This window comes from Oryx dammah, unplaced genomic scaffold (genome assembly GCF_014754425.2).
Source record: "Oryx dammah isolate SB20612 unplaced genomic scaffold, SCBI_Odam_1.1 HiC_scaffold_25, whole genome shotgun sequence".
Classification (NCBI taxonomy): Eukaryota; Metazoa; Chordata; class Mammalia; order Artiodactyla; family Bovidae; genus Oryx; species Oryx dammah.
Window position 1 is genome coordinate 26,140,279 of NW_024070209.1, and position 20,006 is coordinate 26,160,284.

General features: G+C 42.0%; 1 protein-coding gene across 1 annotated transcript in view; it reads left to right on the forward strand.

Moving 5' to 3' along the window:
• Positions 1-20,006, forward strand: part of SLC3A1 (solute carrier family 3 member 1) — a 35,955-nt gene that overhangs the window by 5,226 nt on the left and 10,723 nt on the right. Inside the window, exons 2-6 of the mRNA XM_040224728.1 lie at positions 1,279-1,458; positions 1,611-1,765; positions 4,709-4,834; positions 16,621-16,740; positions 18,682-18,806. Of these exons, the coding sequence (XP_040080662.1) occupies positions 1,279-1,458; positions 1,611-1,765; positions 4,709-4,834; positions 16,621-16,740; positions 18,682-18,806 (706 nt within the window). The remainder of the gene's footprint in view (positions 1-1,278; positions 1,459-1,610; positions 1,766-4,708; positions 4,835-16,620; positions 16,741-18,681; positions 18,807-20,006) is intronic.

The window sequence follows — 20,006 nt, forward strand, 5'->3', positions numbered from 1 at the left end:
ACCTCAGATATGCAGATGACACCACCCTTATGGCAGAAAGTGAAGAAGAGCTAAAAAGCCTCTTGATGAAAGTGAAGGAGGAGAGTGAAAAATTTGGCTTAAAGCTCAACATTCAGAAAACGAAGATCATGGCATCTGGTCCCAACACTTCATGGGAAATAGATGGGGAAACAGTAGAAACAGTGTCAGACTTTATCTTTTTGGGCTCCAAAATCACTGCAGATGGTGACTGCAGCCATGAAATTAAAAGACGCTTACTCCTTGGAAGAAAAGTTATGACCAACCTAGATAGTATATTCAAAAGCAGAGACATTACTTTGCCGACTAAGGTCCATCTAGTCAAGGCTATGGTTTTTCCCGTGGTCATGTATGGATGTGAGAGTTGGACTATCACATGTGAAGAAGGCTGAGCGCCGAAGAATTGATGCTTTTGAACTGTGGTGTTGGAGAAGACTCTTGAGAGTCCCTTGGACTGCAAGGAGATCCAACCAGTCCATTCTGAAGGAGATCAGCCCTGGGATTTCTTTGGAAGGAATGATGCTAAAGCTGAAGCTCCAGCACTTTGGCCACCTCATGCGAAGAGTTGACTCATTGGAAAAGACTCTGATGCTGGGAGAGATTGGGGGCAGGAGGAGAAGGGGAAGACTGAGGATGAGATGGCTGGGTGGCATCACGGACTCGATGGACGCGAGTCTGAGTGAACTCCGGGAGTTGGTGATGGACAGGGAGGCCTGGCGTGCTGCGATTCATGGGGTTGCAAAGAGTCGGACACGACTGAGCGACTGGACTGACTGAACTTCAGTGTCCAGTGTGTGTTTTACATCTACACCACGTCTCAGTTTAGACTGGTCACATTGCGAGTGCTTGATAGCCACATGCAACTGGCTACACACTGGACAGTGCAGCTGAGGCCACGTGACCGTCAAGAATGCATACGTTATTCTTCTTTGTGTCTTGGTACTTAGCCCAGCATCTGGCCTGGATTAGGTGCTTGAAAACCATGTGTAGAATAAATTAACAATAGTGTAGTTTTGGTTTTAAGTATAAAATATGAACAAACAACAGACAGATTTTTAAAATATGATGCACTGATGTTAAAGTTCAAAGGTTATTGCCAGAAGGCTAATTTGCTGTTGGTTGTAGAACTAGACCTTGCTATTTGAATTTTACCCAAATTCAAAAAAACCCCAGATATTTCTGTCTTAAGCCTATTCATTTTATTTTTAATCATTCAACTGAAAAAACAAACTTTTTCGTGGCTTTGACTTTTGCCTTCAGGTATTCAAGATAAATTGGATTACCTCACAACTTTAAATATAAAAACTGTTTGGATTACTTCATTTTATAAATCATCTCTTAAAGATTTCCGACATGCTGTTGAAGATTTCCGAGAAATTGATCCCATTTTTGGAACAATGAAAGATTTTGAGAATCTGGTTGCAGCCATACATGATAAAGGTAAATTGAATGGAAGGTGGGTGGGATGGTTTAAGGAAAGCATTTCTCCAAATGCTTAGCTTAGAGCATTTTCTTCCTCACTATTGTATTATTCTAATATAATATTATGTAAATAATATTATCTTACCATTTGAAATGTTTCCACTCACTAGGTTTAAAATTAATCATCGATTTCATACCAAACCACACCAGTGATAAACATGCTTGGTTTCAATGGAGTCGGAACCGGACAGGAAAATATACTGATTATTATATCTGGCATGACTGTAACTATGAAAATGGCACAACCATACCACCCAACAACTGGGTAAGTCCCAACATGCTTGATTTACAGAAGTAAAATTGGCAGATCTTCAGTTATTAAACTGGTTATTTATAAAGCTATTTTAAAGGAAAATGAGTGATAGCTATAGTTTATGAGAAGGGAAACAAATTTCCCGAAGAAATAGAAATGAAGTCCCAAGCTTCTAATCATCTGTGGGTTTGGATTTTTCATTTCATTGTCAAGCTGATGTGTTTTAGCATATTAAAACCTATGCTCTCTGTTAACCTCTCTTTCCTTTATTTACCCCTCTGTCCATCTGAGACCCCATGTCTTAATAGTTTAGTAACTGTCTTGCTACCGTCCAGACCCTTTTGCCTTTCTGACTTTTTGACTCCGTTGTCCAGTAAAACACTAGCCATAAAAGAACTCAACCATCCATTTTTTCTTTACCTGAACTTTGGTATCCAAGCCTCTGGACATATTCGTAGTCCCTATCTGAACTGATCCATCCACTCTTTTGGGGGAATTTTACTAAATCCAGCTGATCAACATGCCCTCTCTCCTCTTTGGACATCTTACCCACCTTCACTGCATCTCATCACTCTCAGCAGCAAACCCAACTTTAAAGGGAGAACAGAAGCTGACACTCCTGCCTCTGTTTCCACCCTCTTCCTGTTCACCTCTTCTGGACAGAGACCTTGTCTCTCCTGCTTGAGAGAAAGCCCAGTGAAATGTTTTAGATAAACAAGGAACAATTTCTAGTGTAAAATATTTGGAATACACTTACACTAAAAACGTATTCATTGCTTATCTGAAATTCAGATTGAATTGAATGTCTCACATTTTATCTGGCAGCTCTCCTCCTGTCCCAGGTCAGTCCCTCTGTGTACTCTAGTTCATCTTCTCTCCTGCTTTCTACAGACCTTTTTTCTTTGGATCATCTCTCCCCACTCCAGGGCCTTCCTCTTGACCTCCCTAAGCACTGAAAGAGGCTGACTCCTGGGCATCAGCTTTTAAATGACCCAAGGGCACTCAAACGATGAGTGTCTAAAGTTGACTGTGTGCTTTTTTCGCCCAGCCTCCCATATCCAAGGTTATGTGAGTGGCACTAATATACACAGCCTGGTGAACAGCCCTTTAGCACGTCCTGGCAATTTCACCTCTTCCCAGGTGGCTCAGTGTTAAAGAATCCACCTGCCAGTGCAGGAGATGTAAGTTCAATCCGAGCCGAATCGATCCCCTTGGGGAGGGAATGGCAACCTGCTTCAATGTCCTTGCCTGGGAGATCCTGTGGACAAAGGAACCCGGTAGCCTACAGGCCACGGGGTTGCAAAGAGTTGAACACGACTGAGTGACTGAGCAAACACACAGTTTTCCTTTTTACCAATCCACCACTTTTGAAAATAATGATGACATTAGCAAACATTTGCTAAATGCTTACTGTGTGCCAGGCTCTGAGTGTTTTATATTGATTATATTCATTAATTCCTTTAATTCACTGTAGAGTCTTATGGGTTGGGCTTTATTCCTGTTTTACCAATGAGCAGACTGAGGCAGAAAAATGTTAAGCACCTTGCCCTGGTTCACAGCTAATAAATGAAAGGGCTAAAGACTGTATCTAGCCTAATTTTTACTGAGTGAACATAAATTGGTACAACGTTGAGGTCTTAATTTTTTATTTCTCTAACTGCTAATGATTATTTATATACTTACTAATTATTGGTGTACTTGTTGCCTAATTAATAATGATGCTGAATATCTTTTCATACATTTATTCACTTGAGCTTCCATTTCTGTGGAACATCTGTTTAATGGTTTCTTTCTCCAATTTTTTGTTGGATTGCTGGTCCCTTTGAAATAGATTTGCAGAGTTTATTTATTTTTTTGTATTTTGTGTACTGATCTTTCTGTGTACTGATATATGCTGTAAAAATCTTATCCTGATTTGTATTCATGTGGGCCATGAGGTGAGCTGGCGAGAGTGTTTCCTCAAAAGGCATCAGCTACTACTTAGCTTGGGCCAGTTGTTGCCATGGAAATGTGGACCCAGTGTGACTGGGTCTTTCAACTAAAAATAAAATATTTATGCAAATCCCTCAGTTTGTAAATGTTGTCTAGATGTTTTCTTTAGTGTGAAATGAACAAATGGCCCAAGACAGAGCCCCGAGGAAACTGACACAGGTTCCTCCTCCTGGAAATGCCACGGATGTGAGAGCTTCTAGAAGGAGGAAAGCAGCACCCCTGTCAAATGCTGTTGGGTGCCAGCATTTGCAGTTACTGTGTGTGTGCTCAGTCACTTAGTCATTTCCGACTCTTTGCTACCCCATGGACTGTAGCTGCCCAGGCTCCTCTTTCCATGGGATTTCCCAGGCATGAATACTGGAGTCGGTTGCCATTTCCTTCTCCAGGATATCTTCCTGACCCTGGGATCGAACCTGGGTCTCCTGCCTTGCAGGCAGATTCTTTACCATCTGAGCTATAGGGAAGTCCTCTTGAAGTTGCTAGATTTCTTTTATTCCTGAGGGCTAGCAGCATTTTAAATGGAATGATTCTAATATTTTTCTGAAAATACCATTTAAATAATTGCTCTATTTGGATTCAAGCTCCAAGATCAGTGGAATGTGTCTTTCTCCCAAATTGACCATCATTTGCTTTTCTTCACAAACAGGAGTCCAGAGCCTGGACAGAAGTTTCAAGAAAATAGATTAGAAATGTCTGCTCCTTACATTGAGAGCATTGATTTGATGTTGTGGCTGTTGTGAACAGTTTCTACTGTACTAACACATCACAACCAGTGTGGGGCACTAGGCCAGCAAGTGGAATTTTAGGGAATTAGTTTATCTAGTGCTCTCACTAGAAGGAAAATTCTGGGGATGTGTGCACTTAGTCTGCATGGGGCTGATGATGACAATGATCATTTCTTTGTGGGTGATACCATCATAGAAACCATGCTAAGGAACTGATCTGCTGTTTTCTGTTTGCTAGTTAAGTGTATATGGAAACTCCAGTTGGCACTTTGATGAGGTACGAAAACAATGTTATTTTCATCAGTTTATGAAAGAGCAACCCGATTTAAATTTCTGTAATCCTGATGTTCAAGAAGAAATAAAAGTGAGTACAGACATTCACGTAAACTTCTCCATTTCATGGGTGCTTAAGTGGTTATTTGCTACACTTTGTGTTGAATAGTAATTGTGTGAGCAAAATCAAGCAGTGCAATTCAGTTCTGGGATTAAGGTGTCTGATGCAAATACAGACTCTCAGATATGTCAGTGGCTCTTTCCTTCCTCTAACCCCAAATAGTTGAAATGGGTGGAAGGCAGAAACATCTGTTACCTTAGCTCTGCGATGCCTCTCTGCCTGTGCTAAGCTGGCACAGCTCCTGGGTCTGGACCTGGCCTCATCATTGGCTTCAGGGAGCTTCTGCGTGAATTATTTAGGTTTTCTGTGTCTTGTATCCCTTGTCTATGAGACACGATTGGTGGTACAGTGTTTGTCTCACAGGGACTTTTTGGAACATGAGTTGATATAACCCATGTGCAACACTTCTGTATTCACTCAGTAAATATCAACTTATTATCTGCTCCATGTCAGGTCTGGTTCTAAGTAGTGGGACTGCAACAGTGAATCAAAGAAACCCCACCCTCAAGGAATTCCCAATATCCTTAGGGGAAGGCAGACAACAGCTAAATATTTAACACGTCAGGTGGTGATGAAGGCTTAGAGAGCTTCGCAGCGTCAGTGAGAAGTGGGCTCAGAGACACCCCTATGTTGAAGTCCCATTTGCACAAAAACCTGATGTTTGCAAGGGGCCCATGTGAACAGCTAAGGAAAGAGAACTTCAGGCAGAGAGAAGAGCAAATGCAAAATTCTCTGGGGGAGACTAAGCTCCATGTGTTTTAGAAATGACCTGGGGGCTGCTGCGCAGGACTGCCAGGCACAGCAAGTGATATTTCAAGACGTTTGATTAAATTTTAATTTCAGTTAAATAATGAATAGTGCAATATTTGATACTTTCTTCTACTAAAAAATTATTCATGGTCCTGTATTCCATGTGGCAACACGACCAATGCACTTCTGTGAAGTGAGGGACAGGGTTGGGGAGTTTGTAAAACTGAGGGTGAGGGCTGATGCTGTGGGGCCGTGAATGCTGTCGTAGGGACACTTGCTGAGCTAGAGATGATGCTCTGTGGTCTGGTGATGCTCAGATTTCCTGCAGCACCCAGGTGAGAGTTGCTGGCACTCACACCTGTATAGTGGTGGTTCTAACAACACCTGACGCATAACTCACAGTAAACATTAGCCCTGTTGCTGTTTGCATTATTGCTGCTGCTGTGGCTCTCATGGGCAAGAATTTAGGGTACCAGGGTAGGGCTCTGAGGTCGGTGAGGAGGAAACCCAAATAGAGCAGAGCAGGGAGCTGTGGGTCTCTTTCTACAAGTCATCATGTCAGCCAGATGGAGAGGATGCCTTGTTGGAGTCTCTAAGAACACCTGTGCCCCTTAGTCTGTTCTTGTTTTGTTTTTAAATAACAGCTTTATTGAGATATAATTGACATACCACAAAATCCACCCCTTTCTAGTATGTAAGTCAGTGGTTTTAGTATGTTTACAGGATTATGCAAGTATAGCTACTAATTTCAGACACTTTCATCACCCCCTAAAAGAAACCCCATACCTGTTAGAACTCACTCCCTCTGGATACCGTATTTTCTCTCTTTGAGCCCTGGAAACCACTACTCTACTTTATGCCTCTATAAATAAGCCTGTTCTGGACATTTCACATAAATGGAATCATATAGTATCTATATAGATGTCTGTGACCTGTATCTATATTATAATTTAATTTCTTGAGAAACTGTTTTCCAGTGTAGCTGGACCATTTTACATTTTTATTAGCAGTGTATAAAGTTTCCATTTTCTCTGTATCCTCATTGACACTTGCTATTGTCTTAGCTGTGATAACAGTCATCCTAGTGAAGTGGTATTTCACTGCGGCTATGATTTGCATTTCCCTGACAGCTAATGATATTGAGCATCTTTTCATGTACTTATAGTTTATTTGTATATTTTCATTGGGGAAATGTCTATTCAAATCCTTTCTCTATTTTAAAATTGTGTTATTTGTCTTTTTGTTGAGTTATGTTTTTTTTTTAAAAAAACACATTCTGGATATATGATTTGCAATTAATTTTCTTCCTTTCTATAGGTTGTCTTTTTACTTCCTTGATGGTGCTCTTTGAAGCACAAGAGTTTTTAATTGCTGTGATCTTCAACTTACCTATTTTTTTTTTCTTGCTTATGCTTATAGTGTAACATTTAAGAACCAGTGCCTAACTCCAGGTTGTGAAGGTTTAACTCATGTTTTCCTTTAAGAGTTTTGTAGTTTTAGCTCTTACACTTAGGTCTGTGATCCATTTTTTGTTGATTTTTGTATATGGTAAGAGGGAGTCTAACTTCACTCTTTTGCATGTAGCTATCCAGTTATCCCAACAATGTGTGTTTACCAAAGATTATTCTTTCACCATTGAACTATCTTGGAACCCTTTTGAATATCAATTGATCATAAACATCAGGGTTTATTTCTAGACTGTCGCTTCTGTTCCATTGATCTATATGTCTGTCCTTACACCAGGACTGTCTGGATTACTATAGTTTTACATAGTAAGTTTTGAAATTGGGATGTGGGTGAGCCTTACAACCTTGTTCTTTTTTTTCAAGATTGTTTGGCTGTTCTGGGTTCTTTGCACTTCCCTGCGAATTTTATTACTTGCTTGTCAATTTCTGCAGAGAAGCCTGCTGGGATTGTATGGAGCCTGTGGATCAGTTTGGGGGAGTACTGCCATCTGAACAATATTAGCTCTTTGGATCTGTGGACACAGGATGTCTTTCTACTTACTCAAGATCTCCTTTAGTTGCTTTCAACAGTGTCTTCTAGTTTTCAGTGTACATATCCTGCACTTCTTTTGTTAAGTATATTCCTATAAATTCCTTAGTTCTAAGGCTATTTTTACTATATATGTTTTCCAGAATTTAGATGAATTGCTTTGAGATCTTGAGAAGTAGGCTCCTTGTCGTGGCAGCCTTGTCTCATTTGGGGGAGGGGAGGTAGACACAGTCAGCCCACTGACGAGGGGTTAGTTTTAAACTTCTCTGATGGAGTGTGAGCTTTCCTCTGCTCCATCACTGAAGATCATTTATACACTCACACCCCCCACTCTTATTAGGCACTTACTTTTTGCCAAGTGCTTTACCAGCATCATCTCATTTAATGCTCAAAACAAACCTAATTTAGGAGATTTTATGACCACGACTGTTTTACAGAGAAGGAAACTGAGGCTTAAAGAGGTGACACCACCCACCTTGGGACTAAGGGGACAAGATTCAAACCCAAGCACCAAGATTGTGGCATCCACGTACTTAAATTAACCACAGCTCCATGCCTAATCTGAGGCAAACTGCTTTTCTCTCTGTTTCACTTTTTCTACACAGTTTTTGTAAGGAGGTTTTTAATTGGAAATTCATAAATGGGAGCATAAACCAGTTGGTTTATCAGGCAGTGGATTTCTCCAGGCTCCTTGCGGCAATATTGATGGATTGCCTGGAGATGTTTAGACAAATGTGATAAATTTTGCCAAAATGTGCCAGCAATACATTAATTCTTTTTTGGCTAACCCAGCAATTCTCTTGAAGGCATCCAAGTAGTGGAGGACATAAATAGGAGCCTTAGTTACTAGCCTTGCAGGATGAAATCCCTCTTGAGATGAATCATTATTGCCTCTGGTTGGAGAAGTTAGACATTTTTTTGCAAGGCTGGTTTAGCAGGTTTCCTATTAGAAGTAAATAAGAAAGGCTGAATGCTGTAAGGGAAGGCTCTTCACTCCTGGAAAGGGACCTTTCACATGAAGGGACTTCTGACATCCTCCTCCCCCAGCAGCACTTATCTTTGAAGCAGAGTTATGCAGGTTAATAATTTGCAACCCTGAGGATTTGTGGTGAGGAGGCATTTGGAATGAGTTGTGCTTGCATACCAGCTTGTACTCAGGACCTGAGCCTTCTTCTTCGGGGCTCCCATCAGATTTCAGCTTATCTGCACGGTGGGAGGCCGGCAGGCAGAGGACACCCAGCACAGAGCATTCTTCTTCTTCCTCTTTGTCCTCTCCCTTGCACTGGCCATTAGGGGTTTGGCTGTGCCCTGAACCTTCCAGGGCTAGAGCTTTTTCAGCTAGAGAAGTCAGGAAGTCTTCTCAGAGGAGGGGTGGTTTATATTTGTCTAGTATTTTATAATTTTCCGATCAGTTTGTTTTTTATTTGCCCTCCAAATCCCTTATTTGACAAATAAGGAAACTGAGGCCCAGAGAAGTGGTCAGTAGAGAAGCTGCAGAGCAGGGAAGAGATTCCAGATGGACTGGCCCCATATCTGGGGCTCAGTCAGATTCCTGAAACCACCACGTGGGAAGGCTGAGCCCTGGAGTGGAAGAGTTGGTGTGTTTACAGCAACCGGTGACTGGGAACCAAGATGCCCTCCTGGCTGCCGATGGGAGGCAGAGCATAAGGAATGGCTCTGTTCTGCCCCTGTTGAGCACGGTATTGCTGGAGACAAGCAGCTCAACTCAAAACAAAATATACTCACTGCCTGCTTTATAAGCCAGCTCAGTGCTGGATGCTCATCACTGCAGCATCATCATACCACGTGTGTGCCATGCACTTCATTATAAACCATTCCCTCATTAAACAGCATGTGTTGTGTATTGGCTATATGCCAGAGTAGGCTGCTTCTGAAGATGGACCCGTGTTGTGGCCATCATGGGCTATGATAATATATTCTGGAGGGGGGTGGCAACCAAATGGGAAATAGAGGGTATACCTAGATATAGATATAGAGATATAAGCAATGATTCCTAGAGAGTGAGAAAGAATGACCCATGTTGTAGCCATCATGGGCTATAATAATATATTCTGGAGGTGGGTGGTAAACAGATGGGAAATTATGGTAAAGTGTGCTGAGTGTTCATGGCAGTAGGAAGTAGGAGAATGCAGGGCAGGGACCTGAGAGAGACTGGGGTAAGGTTTACAGAGGAAGCAATGATAGCTAGAGGGCGAGAAAGACTGAGCCAAGCAAAGAGACACAAGTGGGAGTGTCCCCAGCAGAGAGAAAGCACAGTCACAGCACAGTAGAGGTGCTGGGAGTTGTCCACTGTGGGTACATGCTGTCCCGAGACGGGGTGTGTGATTGGACGAGGTGAGAGTTGGGTAGGAACCACATCATGAGCTGCACTGAAAGCCATGGTAAGATTCAGGTTTGAAAGGCCTTGGGCAGGGGAATAATTTTAATTTGCACTGGGAAAAATCAATCTGGTTTGTGATGAAGGCATTTGAATAAGGTAGGTTTGAAGGCAGAAAAACTGGGGAGGTGGGTGATGCAGTAACTAGGAAAAAATGCTGGGAGGTTGGACTAGTGAGGGTGGCAGGGGGGGTTAGGGGTTGCAGAGGCATCATCAGTCCTTAGAGAGGAGTCTGGTGTGACTTCCAGGTTTCAGATTTGAATTCTGGCTGGGTGGCAGGTCCGTTTCCTGGGATGGGAGATATGGGAAGAGTGGGTGTGTGTGTGGGAGGTCTCAGTTGTGTAGAGTTTGAGCTCTCTGTGAGACATTCAGGTGTTCAGTGGGTAGCTGGCTAGAAGCCGTGGAGCTCAGAGGAAGGTCTGGTCCAGAGATAAAGCTTTGGGGCTTGTTTCCATGTGGACTGTGCCCACAGAGGTCAGGCAGGTAATGTCGGTGAGTGAACTGGGCTGGCTGAGGTGAACCAAGGGGCCATTTGTCACTTATCTTGAGGGGGTTGTTGTCATGTGGGAATGATGGCCAGGTGTAGCAGATCCTCCAACTAAAATGGAGTACCATCTGAGCCACCAGGAAAGCCAATAAAGGCACCACATGGTTCCAATTACCATGCACCACTTACTTGTCATATGACCTTGATCAAGACGCATGATCTCTCTGTGTCTCAATTCCCCTGATGGTAAAATAGGAACAATAATGGTACATGCCTTGTGGGGTTGTTTGGGGATTAAGTGGTGTAACCTTTGTAAAGCACTTAGGATAGTGTGGTGCTTATTATATGTGTAAGGGGTCCCCAGCCTCCAGGATCTAATGCCTGATGATCTGAGGTAGAGCTGGTGTAATAATAATAATAGAAATAAAATGCACAATAAGTATAATGAGCTTGAATCTTCCCCAAACCATCCTCCCACCCCCAACTCCTGTCCGTAGAAAAATTGTCTTCCGTGAAACTGGTCCCTGGTGTCAAAAGTGGCTGGTATAAGTACTTGTTAAGTAATCAATAAGTGATAGATAAATGAGTCAATACTGTTGTGAAATGAAATGAACAGAGGCTGTAAGATGGAGCCTCAAGGAGTATGCATATTTAAAGCACTGTTGAGCAGGCAGAGAAGTCATAAACCAGGAGTGTGGTATCCTGGGTCTAAGTCCTGTGAGTATATCTAGATGACAGGGTTAGTCTATGTTGTCAAACATGGCAGAGAGGCCAGGTATAAGCTTCCTGGGTAGCTCAGCTGATGAAGAATTAACCAGCAATCCAGGAGACCCGGGTTCGATTCCTGGGTTGGAAAGTTCCCTTGGAGCAGGGATAGGCTACCCACTCCAGTATTCTTGGGGTTTCCTGGTGGCTCAGACGGTAAAGAATCCACCTGCAATGTGGGAGAACTGGGTTTGATCCCTGGGTTGGGAAGATCCTCTGGAGGAGGGCACAGCAATCCACTCCAGTATTCTTGCCTGGAGAATCCCATGGACAGAGGAGCCTGGCAAGCTACAGTCCATGGGATCGCAAAGAATCAGACACGAATGAGCGACTAAGCACAGCACAAAGACCAAAGCATCAGTTGACTCTGGCAGCAGTACCTCATTTAATCCTCACGGAATTCCTGTAAGGCAGGTATTATTTTATTGATGAGGAAACCAAGGTTTTGGAGGTCATCATATAACCTGAGTCATGCAGCTGGACAGTGGGGGAGATGGGATAGTCCCTTATGGGTCAGATTCTGGAGCCTGTGATCTATGTCCTGCTTCTGGAAGAGTCAGCAGAGAATTTTACCCAGATTTCTGAAGACCAGTAGGGCTGGTTTGCCTTCCTTGCTTATAAGCAGAGGATATGGTTTTTTCTCTGTCCTTCTGAAATATCCTCTGCTTTCTCATTCTTTCTTGAGATGGACGCCCTGGGGTATATCTCATTATCAAGAGGATGTCTTATATATCATCACGAACAGCAGAGCCTTTCTTTGTCCCAAACCTTTCATTTTACGTAAACGGATCCAGTAATGTCAGTCACCTCAAAAGGAAAGATTTGCCTCAAGGTTTTGAACTGATTCCTTTTTCACTCAGAGGAGCGAGTTGTTTAAGGAGAAAAGAATGTAGACATGCCTGGTGGAAAAACCAGGGCTGTGTGATGTCATGGGAGTTAGTTAGAAATTAGAGACACAGTGTACTGTCGCTAGAGTCCCATGGCCCCTACATGGGTCACCCAGACCTGGGGAACTAGGCTCCGTGCCCATTTCTGCATCCGGCACACTAGGGGAGCTTAATTGGCATAAACAGATGGTTAACCATTGAAATGTGGAATTCTCTTTTTTTACCTGGTTGAGAATATATAGCACAATGAAAATATTTTTCAAGAGCCATTTAGCGCATTTTAGATTATCTGGGTGAAGACCATGTAAAATGCCTCTCAAAATGGATACATGTATATGTATGGCTGAATCTCTTTGCTGTCCACCGAAAATGATCCTAGCATTGTTAATTTGCTATACTCCAGTATAAAATAAAAAGTTTAATAAAAAAATTTTTAAAAGACTCTCAAAAACAAGCATCCGACTTTTTTAGTTTTGTCTCATCAAACAATGATAACATCTCTTACCAGACTACAGTGAAAATCCCTGCCAGGGCCATATGCCTATGCTGAGGTCAGTGTTTCTCATTCTCTAATGTTGGCTCCGTAGCTAGCAATGCTGCGATCCCCAAAGTGAATGAGGACCTCATGAAGAGAATGAATAGCTTTATTCTAGGAAATCAGTGCTCAAAAATTTAATGTTTACAACTGCATGGTGTTTAATGTTTTTCTACATTCTTGTCAGAGTCCGCTTGAGTGAATTAGTTATTTGTGCCCCACCCTGGATTCTCTAACTGTTGCTTCTTGACCTGCATACAAATTTCTCAAGAGGCAGGTCAGGTGTTCTGATATTCCTCTCTTTCAGAATTTTCCACAGTATATTGTGATCTACACAGTCAAAGGCTTTGGCATAGTCAATAAAGCAGAAGTAGATGTTTTTCTGGAACTCTCTTGCTTTTTCCATGATCCAGCGGATGTTGGCAATTTGATCTCTGGTTCCTCTGCCTTTTCTAAAACCAGCTTGAACATCAGGGAGTTCACGGTTCACGTATTGCTGAAGCCTGGCTTGGAGAATTTTGAGCATTACTTTACTAGCGTGTGAGATGAGTCCATTTGTGCGGTAGTTTGAGCATTCTTTGGCATTGCCTTTCTTTGGTCTTGGAATGAAAACTGACCTTTTCCAGTCCTGTGGCCACTGTTGAGTTTTCCAAATTTGCTGGCATATTGAGTGGAGCACTTTCACAGCATCATCTTTCAGGATTTGAAACAGCTCAACTGGAATTCCATCACCTCCACTAGCTTTGTTTGTAGTGATGCTTTCTAAGGCCCACTTGACTTCACATTCCAGGATGTCTGGCTCGAACTGGACATGGAACAATAGACTGGTTCCAAATAGGAAAAGGAGTACGTCAAGGCTGTATATTGTCACCCTGCTTATTTAACTTCTATGCAGAGTACATCATGAGAAAGGCTGGGCTGGAAGAAACACAAGCTGGAATCAAGATTGCCACGAGAAATATCAATAATCTCAGATATGCAGATGCCACCACCCTTATGGCAGAAAGTGAAGAGGAACTAAAAAGCCTCTTGATAAAAGTGAAAGTGGAGAGTAAAAAATTTGGCTTAAAGCTCAACATTCAGAAAACGAGGATCATGGCATCTGGTCCCATCACTTCATGGGAAATAGATGGGGAAACAGTGTCAGACTTTATTTTGGGGGGCTCCAAAATCACTGCAGATTGTGACTGCAGCCATGAAATTAAAAGACGCTTACTCCTTGGAAGAAAAGCTATGACCAACCTAGATAGCATATTGAAAAGCAGAGACATCGCTTTGCCAACAAAGGTCCATCTAGTCAAGGCTATGGTTTTTCCTTTGGTCATGTATGGATGTGAGAGTTGGACTGTGAAGAAGGCTGAGCACTGAAGAATTGATGCTTCTGAACTGTGGTGTTGGAGAAGACTCTTGAGAGTCCCTTGGACTGCAAGGAGATCCAACCAGTCCATTCTGAAGGAGATCAGCCCTGGGATTTCTTTGGAAGGAATGGTGCTGAAGCTGAAACTCCAGTACTTTGGCCACCTCATGGGAAGAGTTGACTCATTGGAAAAGACCCTGATGCTGGGAGGGATTGGGGGCAGGAGGAGAAGGGGACGACAGAGGATGAGATGGCTAGATGGCATCACCGACTCGATGGACGTGAGTCTGAGTGAACTCCGGGAGTTGGTGATGGACAGGGAGGCCTGGCGTGCTGCGATTCATGGGGTCGCAAAGAGTTGGACAGGACTGAGCGACTGAACTGAACTGGATTCTCTTCCACTGTTCTTTCTTGTTAAGAACAGCGCCACCTAGCGGTGGTCCCCGGTTGTATGAGATCTGAAGGCTATAAAAACTTGGGGATTTTTTAAAATTTAAACTTTTTATTTCATATTGGTGTGTAGCTGATTAACAATATCTTAATAGTTTCAGCCATACATATACATGTATCCATCCTCCAAACTTGGGTTTTTTAAAAAAATAAAAAGTATAAAATTAGGTACAGGAAAAAAAAAGTGGTTATTTAGAACGAAAAATGAATGTGAGTAGAAAGGGGTCCATGCAGTGAAGGGTCCTAAAACTTCAGCTTGGTTAGCTTCATGCTAAGTGGGTCCTTAGAGCCACTATGCATTCTGTTCTATGAATGAGGTGCCTTCCTATCTGGGGCTTCTCTAATTGAATCCTGAGCTTAACTGCCTTCACTTCCTGCCATCCTGCTGCACTGACCCCCCTGGCAAGTCCTGCTGTTTCACCCTCATGTTACCATGCTCCTCTCCTTGAAAGCTTTATCGTGTCTGTGACTTAAGTATTTTTGCATTAATATTTGTCTAGCTGAGGATTCTTAAAAAACCCATGAGACCTAGGATTGTGTCTGGGTTGTGTTGTATTTTGTGCATGGTTCTAGTTCCAAGGCCTGTTAGCTAAGTGCCTGGTCCCTAGCTGGAACCCAAATACTTATTGAATGAATGAATTTGTGAAGACGGATGCTAGTAAGAATAGATTTGTGGGTCTTCTACCCCAAAGTGAAATTCCACTGGGTAGGGCCAGCTTAAGGGCATTTGGGTCAGCTGTGTTCAAAATTAGGCTTGTCAGCAGCAGAGTCTGCTCTTAGATTTGAAAAATTTGTTTAAGCTTTGCCATTCAAAATTTCACCTGAAACGGACTGACATCAGCCTTGCCTTCAGTCTAGAGAAACCTTTGGGAGCCTTGACCTGCAGCCTCAAGAGGCCCCATATGCCCACGTAGATACAAGAAAGATACTTTGAATCTAGCGAGTGATTTTGGGGACAGTCCTTATTTGAGGTCTATAGCTCTGTGGCTTCTTCACTCCATTACCTTAAGTTATGGTTCTGCTCTAATGTGATGGAGTGGGTTGCCATTTCCTTCTCCAAATGTGATGTTCACATTCCTGTAGAACCTTCCCTTTGGCAAGGATTGAGCTGAAAGGATAACAAGGAGAGCTACTGTCCCTTTGCAGAAGGGTGTCTTTTGGTGGGTGCAGGAGTAGGCCCAGCTGGGAAGGGTTGGCAGGGAGAGGGGAACTGAGACCAGGCCTTCTGCTTTTCAAGGTCACCTGGTCTTAACTGTCCCCATACAGGCCAAGTCATCCTCTGCCTCCATGCTGGACTCATGCTGTCCCCAAACAGTCCAGAATGTTCTTCTAGGCTTACTCTCTGATGGTATCCCAAGCCAAGCTCTAGCTTTTCCTTGCCTGAAGAGAGGAAACATGGCTGTGCCCACCCATGTTAACTTTGATCTTCTTGGTGCTCCAATAGTCAGGCAGACCGAGGAAGCTCCTCTTATGATGCTGAACCATGTCCTTGTGTTAGGGAACCCTCTCACGTGTCCCCAGCTATAGTGTTGAAGCCTTGAAGCCAGGGAACTGGCTGTACTTCTTTGATGTCCCAACAGTATCACACCATCTTTGGCTCATTTGGGGTTGATAACTCATTCTTTCATTCCTCAGCTGGTTCACTAAATAACAACTGGTGTCAGTGGCAAGGGAAGCAGACATGAAAGCTGCAGGCTTTCCCTCCAAAAGGCCCCAGTCTGGTGGAAGAGCCTTCGCGACTGGCTGCTTAATTGGTTATTTTCTGTCAGTTTGGAGTGACTTGTAAGGAACTGAACATGGGGGAGATAAGCTATGTATCCGGTGTCTCCTGAGTCCTATCTTTCATTGTGGTTTCATTCTTTCCTTGTGAGTGGAGTCTAAACTTTGGGAACATGCTCATAGCATCAATTACATATGTAACATTCTGAATTCAAATATGAGGGAAGAATAGGAGCCCATAAATAGTTATTCCAAAGTTCATGAGGCTCAGACACTGCTGTGCTAAATAGATACTTTTATATGTGGAGGTGACTGTTTTATGATGGAAAGTCACTAACAGACAAGACTTTTATTAAACCTTATGAACAACGTGTTGTTGATATAACCAAGCGTTTTTGCTTCTTCCTGTTTAGGAAATTATACAGTTTTGGCTCTCAAAGGGTGTTGATGGCTTTAGTTTCGATGCTCTTCAATTTCTTCTAGAAGCAAAGCATCTGAGAGATGAGGCCCAAGTGAATAAGACCCAAATCCCGGTAAAGTTTTAAACATATTAATATATGCATACATGGTTTTAATATATATTATAAAATAAGTATATATTTATAAATATATATGTATTTATTTATATTTTTTTCTTTTCTGAAAATGTTATCAGAGTATTATTTTTTTTTAGCCTGAGACATCACTTACCAGAGGTGAGTTCTGTTCTGCCTATAAGAAGTGCTTTGAATCATTTTCTTTAGGGAACACAGGAGTTTCAAATGCATGTGACTAGGTATTTTCTTCTGCTGGTTCCCTCCAGAGTGATCTTTAAAGATCACTTTCTGAGGGCATGGACAGTGTGGACTCCACCGAGGGCCATAACTTTGTCATTTCTGTCACTCACTCAAGCTCAAGGGAGGTGGCTTAAATTCTCCAGGTGCTTTTGCAGTCATTAAAGGACACGTAGGCAGAAGGCAAAGGAAATAACACTTGCTGAGCATCAGTTGTATGCTATGTGCTCTTTCCATTTAACTCTCTCAGCATCTTGTGAGGTTTCATAATCCCCATTTAGCAAATCTTGGAGAAATTAATTTATCAGGGTGGCACAGGTGATAAATGGAATTACCAACCAAACCTATCTGCAACAGAATTTAGGCTTTTGTGCTTTCACACCAGTGGTTCCCAACCTTTCCCCTCCCATGTCACACATGAGACACAGTAATCATCACATGCCCCTCTCACTCCTGTAGCTGACTGACCACCATTCTACAGTCAGGCTGTCTCCAGTGGCCAAGGAGATAGCAGTCCTAAAATGTATCTCAAAATAACAGATTATTTATACAAGAGTATGTCAAAATGAATTAATAGAGACACATAGCAATATGGGTCAATCTTAGTGATATAATGTGTAGCAAAAAAATCTAAATTATGTATAACATGATGCCCTTTTTAGAAAGTAAAATTAAATTCATATGGTTATCAACTTGATAATCTTATCTGAGTAATAAAGGGAAGCTGGCCACTCATGGGCTAATTATGAGACCATGTCATGAACCAAGGTCATGATTAAGCCATTTTTTTTTTTTGCATGTGATTTCCAGTAGAAAGGAAAAATGAAGGGGAAAAAAAGGTTGTATGTTAGCCAGCTGTCCCAAAGAGAAGCATTTATACTTGGAGAAGAAATTCCAGAATAATCTTGCTAATTATAATATGTCGGAAGATAGGCATATGCTTCCACTGAAGACAAATGACCAGAACAATGGATTTTGTATACTACCCAAGAAAACTTAAAGGACATGTAACTTCCAAAGATATTGGGGATTTCAAAAAACTTCACTTGATCTAGCAAGAGAAAATCACTTATAAAAAAGGTGTCCACTGAATGGATGGCAACTCATGGACTGTCTAGCCTGTCTGTGTCCTAACCCAGGACTTATAGCCTGAGCTTGTATGAGACATAATCTCTTACTTTGATTCTAGAAGATTATTATAACCCTTGAAAAGCACAAAATCAGTAGCAGGAAAAATTTTGAAACCCTGAGAAAGTATAACTTAAGAATAAAGGACAAAAGTGGTACAAAACCAAATTTAAATGCATGGTATTAATAATTTTGTGAGCAGATAAAGTACAAATGTAATAATGTACTCTAATCATTAAGATAATTTCTTTTGTTTGCCTTTAAAAAGGTGGAGCATTTGGGACAATAAAATGTTTAGGAGGAATTTGTTAAATACATTTGTAATCAATGTTTAGCTGTTTGGTAAAATTTAACTTGTTTACTAGATTCACAGTTAATAAGTTAAGCACAAAATGAAACACTAATAATATTGAGTGTTCTCCGTGAACAAAATCCCTTGTGCAGTGGAAGCCTTAGGACCGTCTTTAAGCTTGTGTGTTTTGGTCTGAGTCCGTTGAAGAGACAGTCCACACGAGGCCGCTGTGGGCATTTGACATGTGACATTGTGGTAACCATGCTGTCCTGTTTTCAAAGGACACAGTCACTCGCTACTCGCAGCTGCACCATGACTTCACCACCACACAGGTGGGAATGCACGACATTGTCCGCGGCTTCCGGCAGACCATGAATCAATACAGCAGGGAGCCAGGGCGATACAGGTAACCCCAGGCACAGCGTGTGATCTGCACTTTATCCCTCACAATCACGCATTCTCAAGAGGTTCCAGTTATAATTTAACAAACCGCGTAATTACAGTGCCTCATAACTCGGTTATGCTAGGGCCTGGTATAGTCTCTCATGTTGCTTAACTTTGCTGATTTAGTTTCCTCTTTTGTAAAATGATGCTAGTCACAATATGTATTTGTAGGAATTTTGTGAAAATTAATTAAAAGATATTATCTAAAGGTTAGTCTTATTATTTGCCCTGTTAGTGAACACAACTTTGGAATCAGATGGGCCTGAGGTGGAGTCCTCAGGCATACTAGCTATGCCACCTTGAGCTGGCATAAGGTTAGTTAACCTAAGTCTCAGTTTTCTCATCAACTAAAAAGTGGTAACTGACAGCCATATAAGATTGTTGTGAGACTACATGAGATGTCTGTGAAGCACTTAAAATGATGCCTGGCACATAATAAACACTCAGTGAACTTAACTCTTGTGGTGTTTATATTGATTACCCAATAGAATCAATGGAAAAGGAGTTCAAGAAACTTCTTGAAGTAGGTCCTCTGATAACTGTCCCTATTTTACAGATGAGGAGACTGAGACTCTGGGCATACAGGTAATGGTCACACAGGCAGTGATCACAGAGATGAGACTGGAACTGAAACACCCCAGCTCCAGATACTGTGTACTTATCCATTCAACGTAATGTCTCAAACAGCTAAAGCCAGCATTGATGTGGGTCATTTCAGGCAAATATGTGTTCCCTGAAGAGTGTCTGCTTTTCAACAACTGATGGTGCACCCTAATAATAAAGTGAGACTTTAAGGGGATTCAAATAGAAGGGGAAGTTTTTTGGGTAAGCCCCCCTTACCTTATGTGCAGGCATATACTATATGTTCTAAGTGGAGTGATGAGAATTACTAAAGAAAAGTCTTCTTGGAAGTTACTGAGTTTCATTTAGATTTAGAAAGAAAAGAACAGGATTGATTGAGATCCAAATGTGTTTCTTTTAGACATGACTTAGTATTAGGCTAGTCTTTCGGGTTAATATGTTGAGAAATTGCCAGTTGACCCAGCGTGCCATTTCTTGTTCGTCTGGCTTGATTCTGCTTCCTTAGTAAGCCCTAGCTGACATGGTTAAATAGTGTGCATTCATTCCCATCCTGTCCATGAGGCATAGCAGCTGCAAAGCG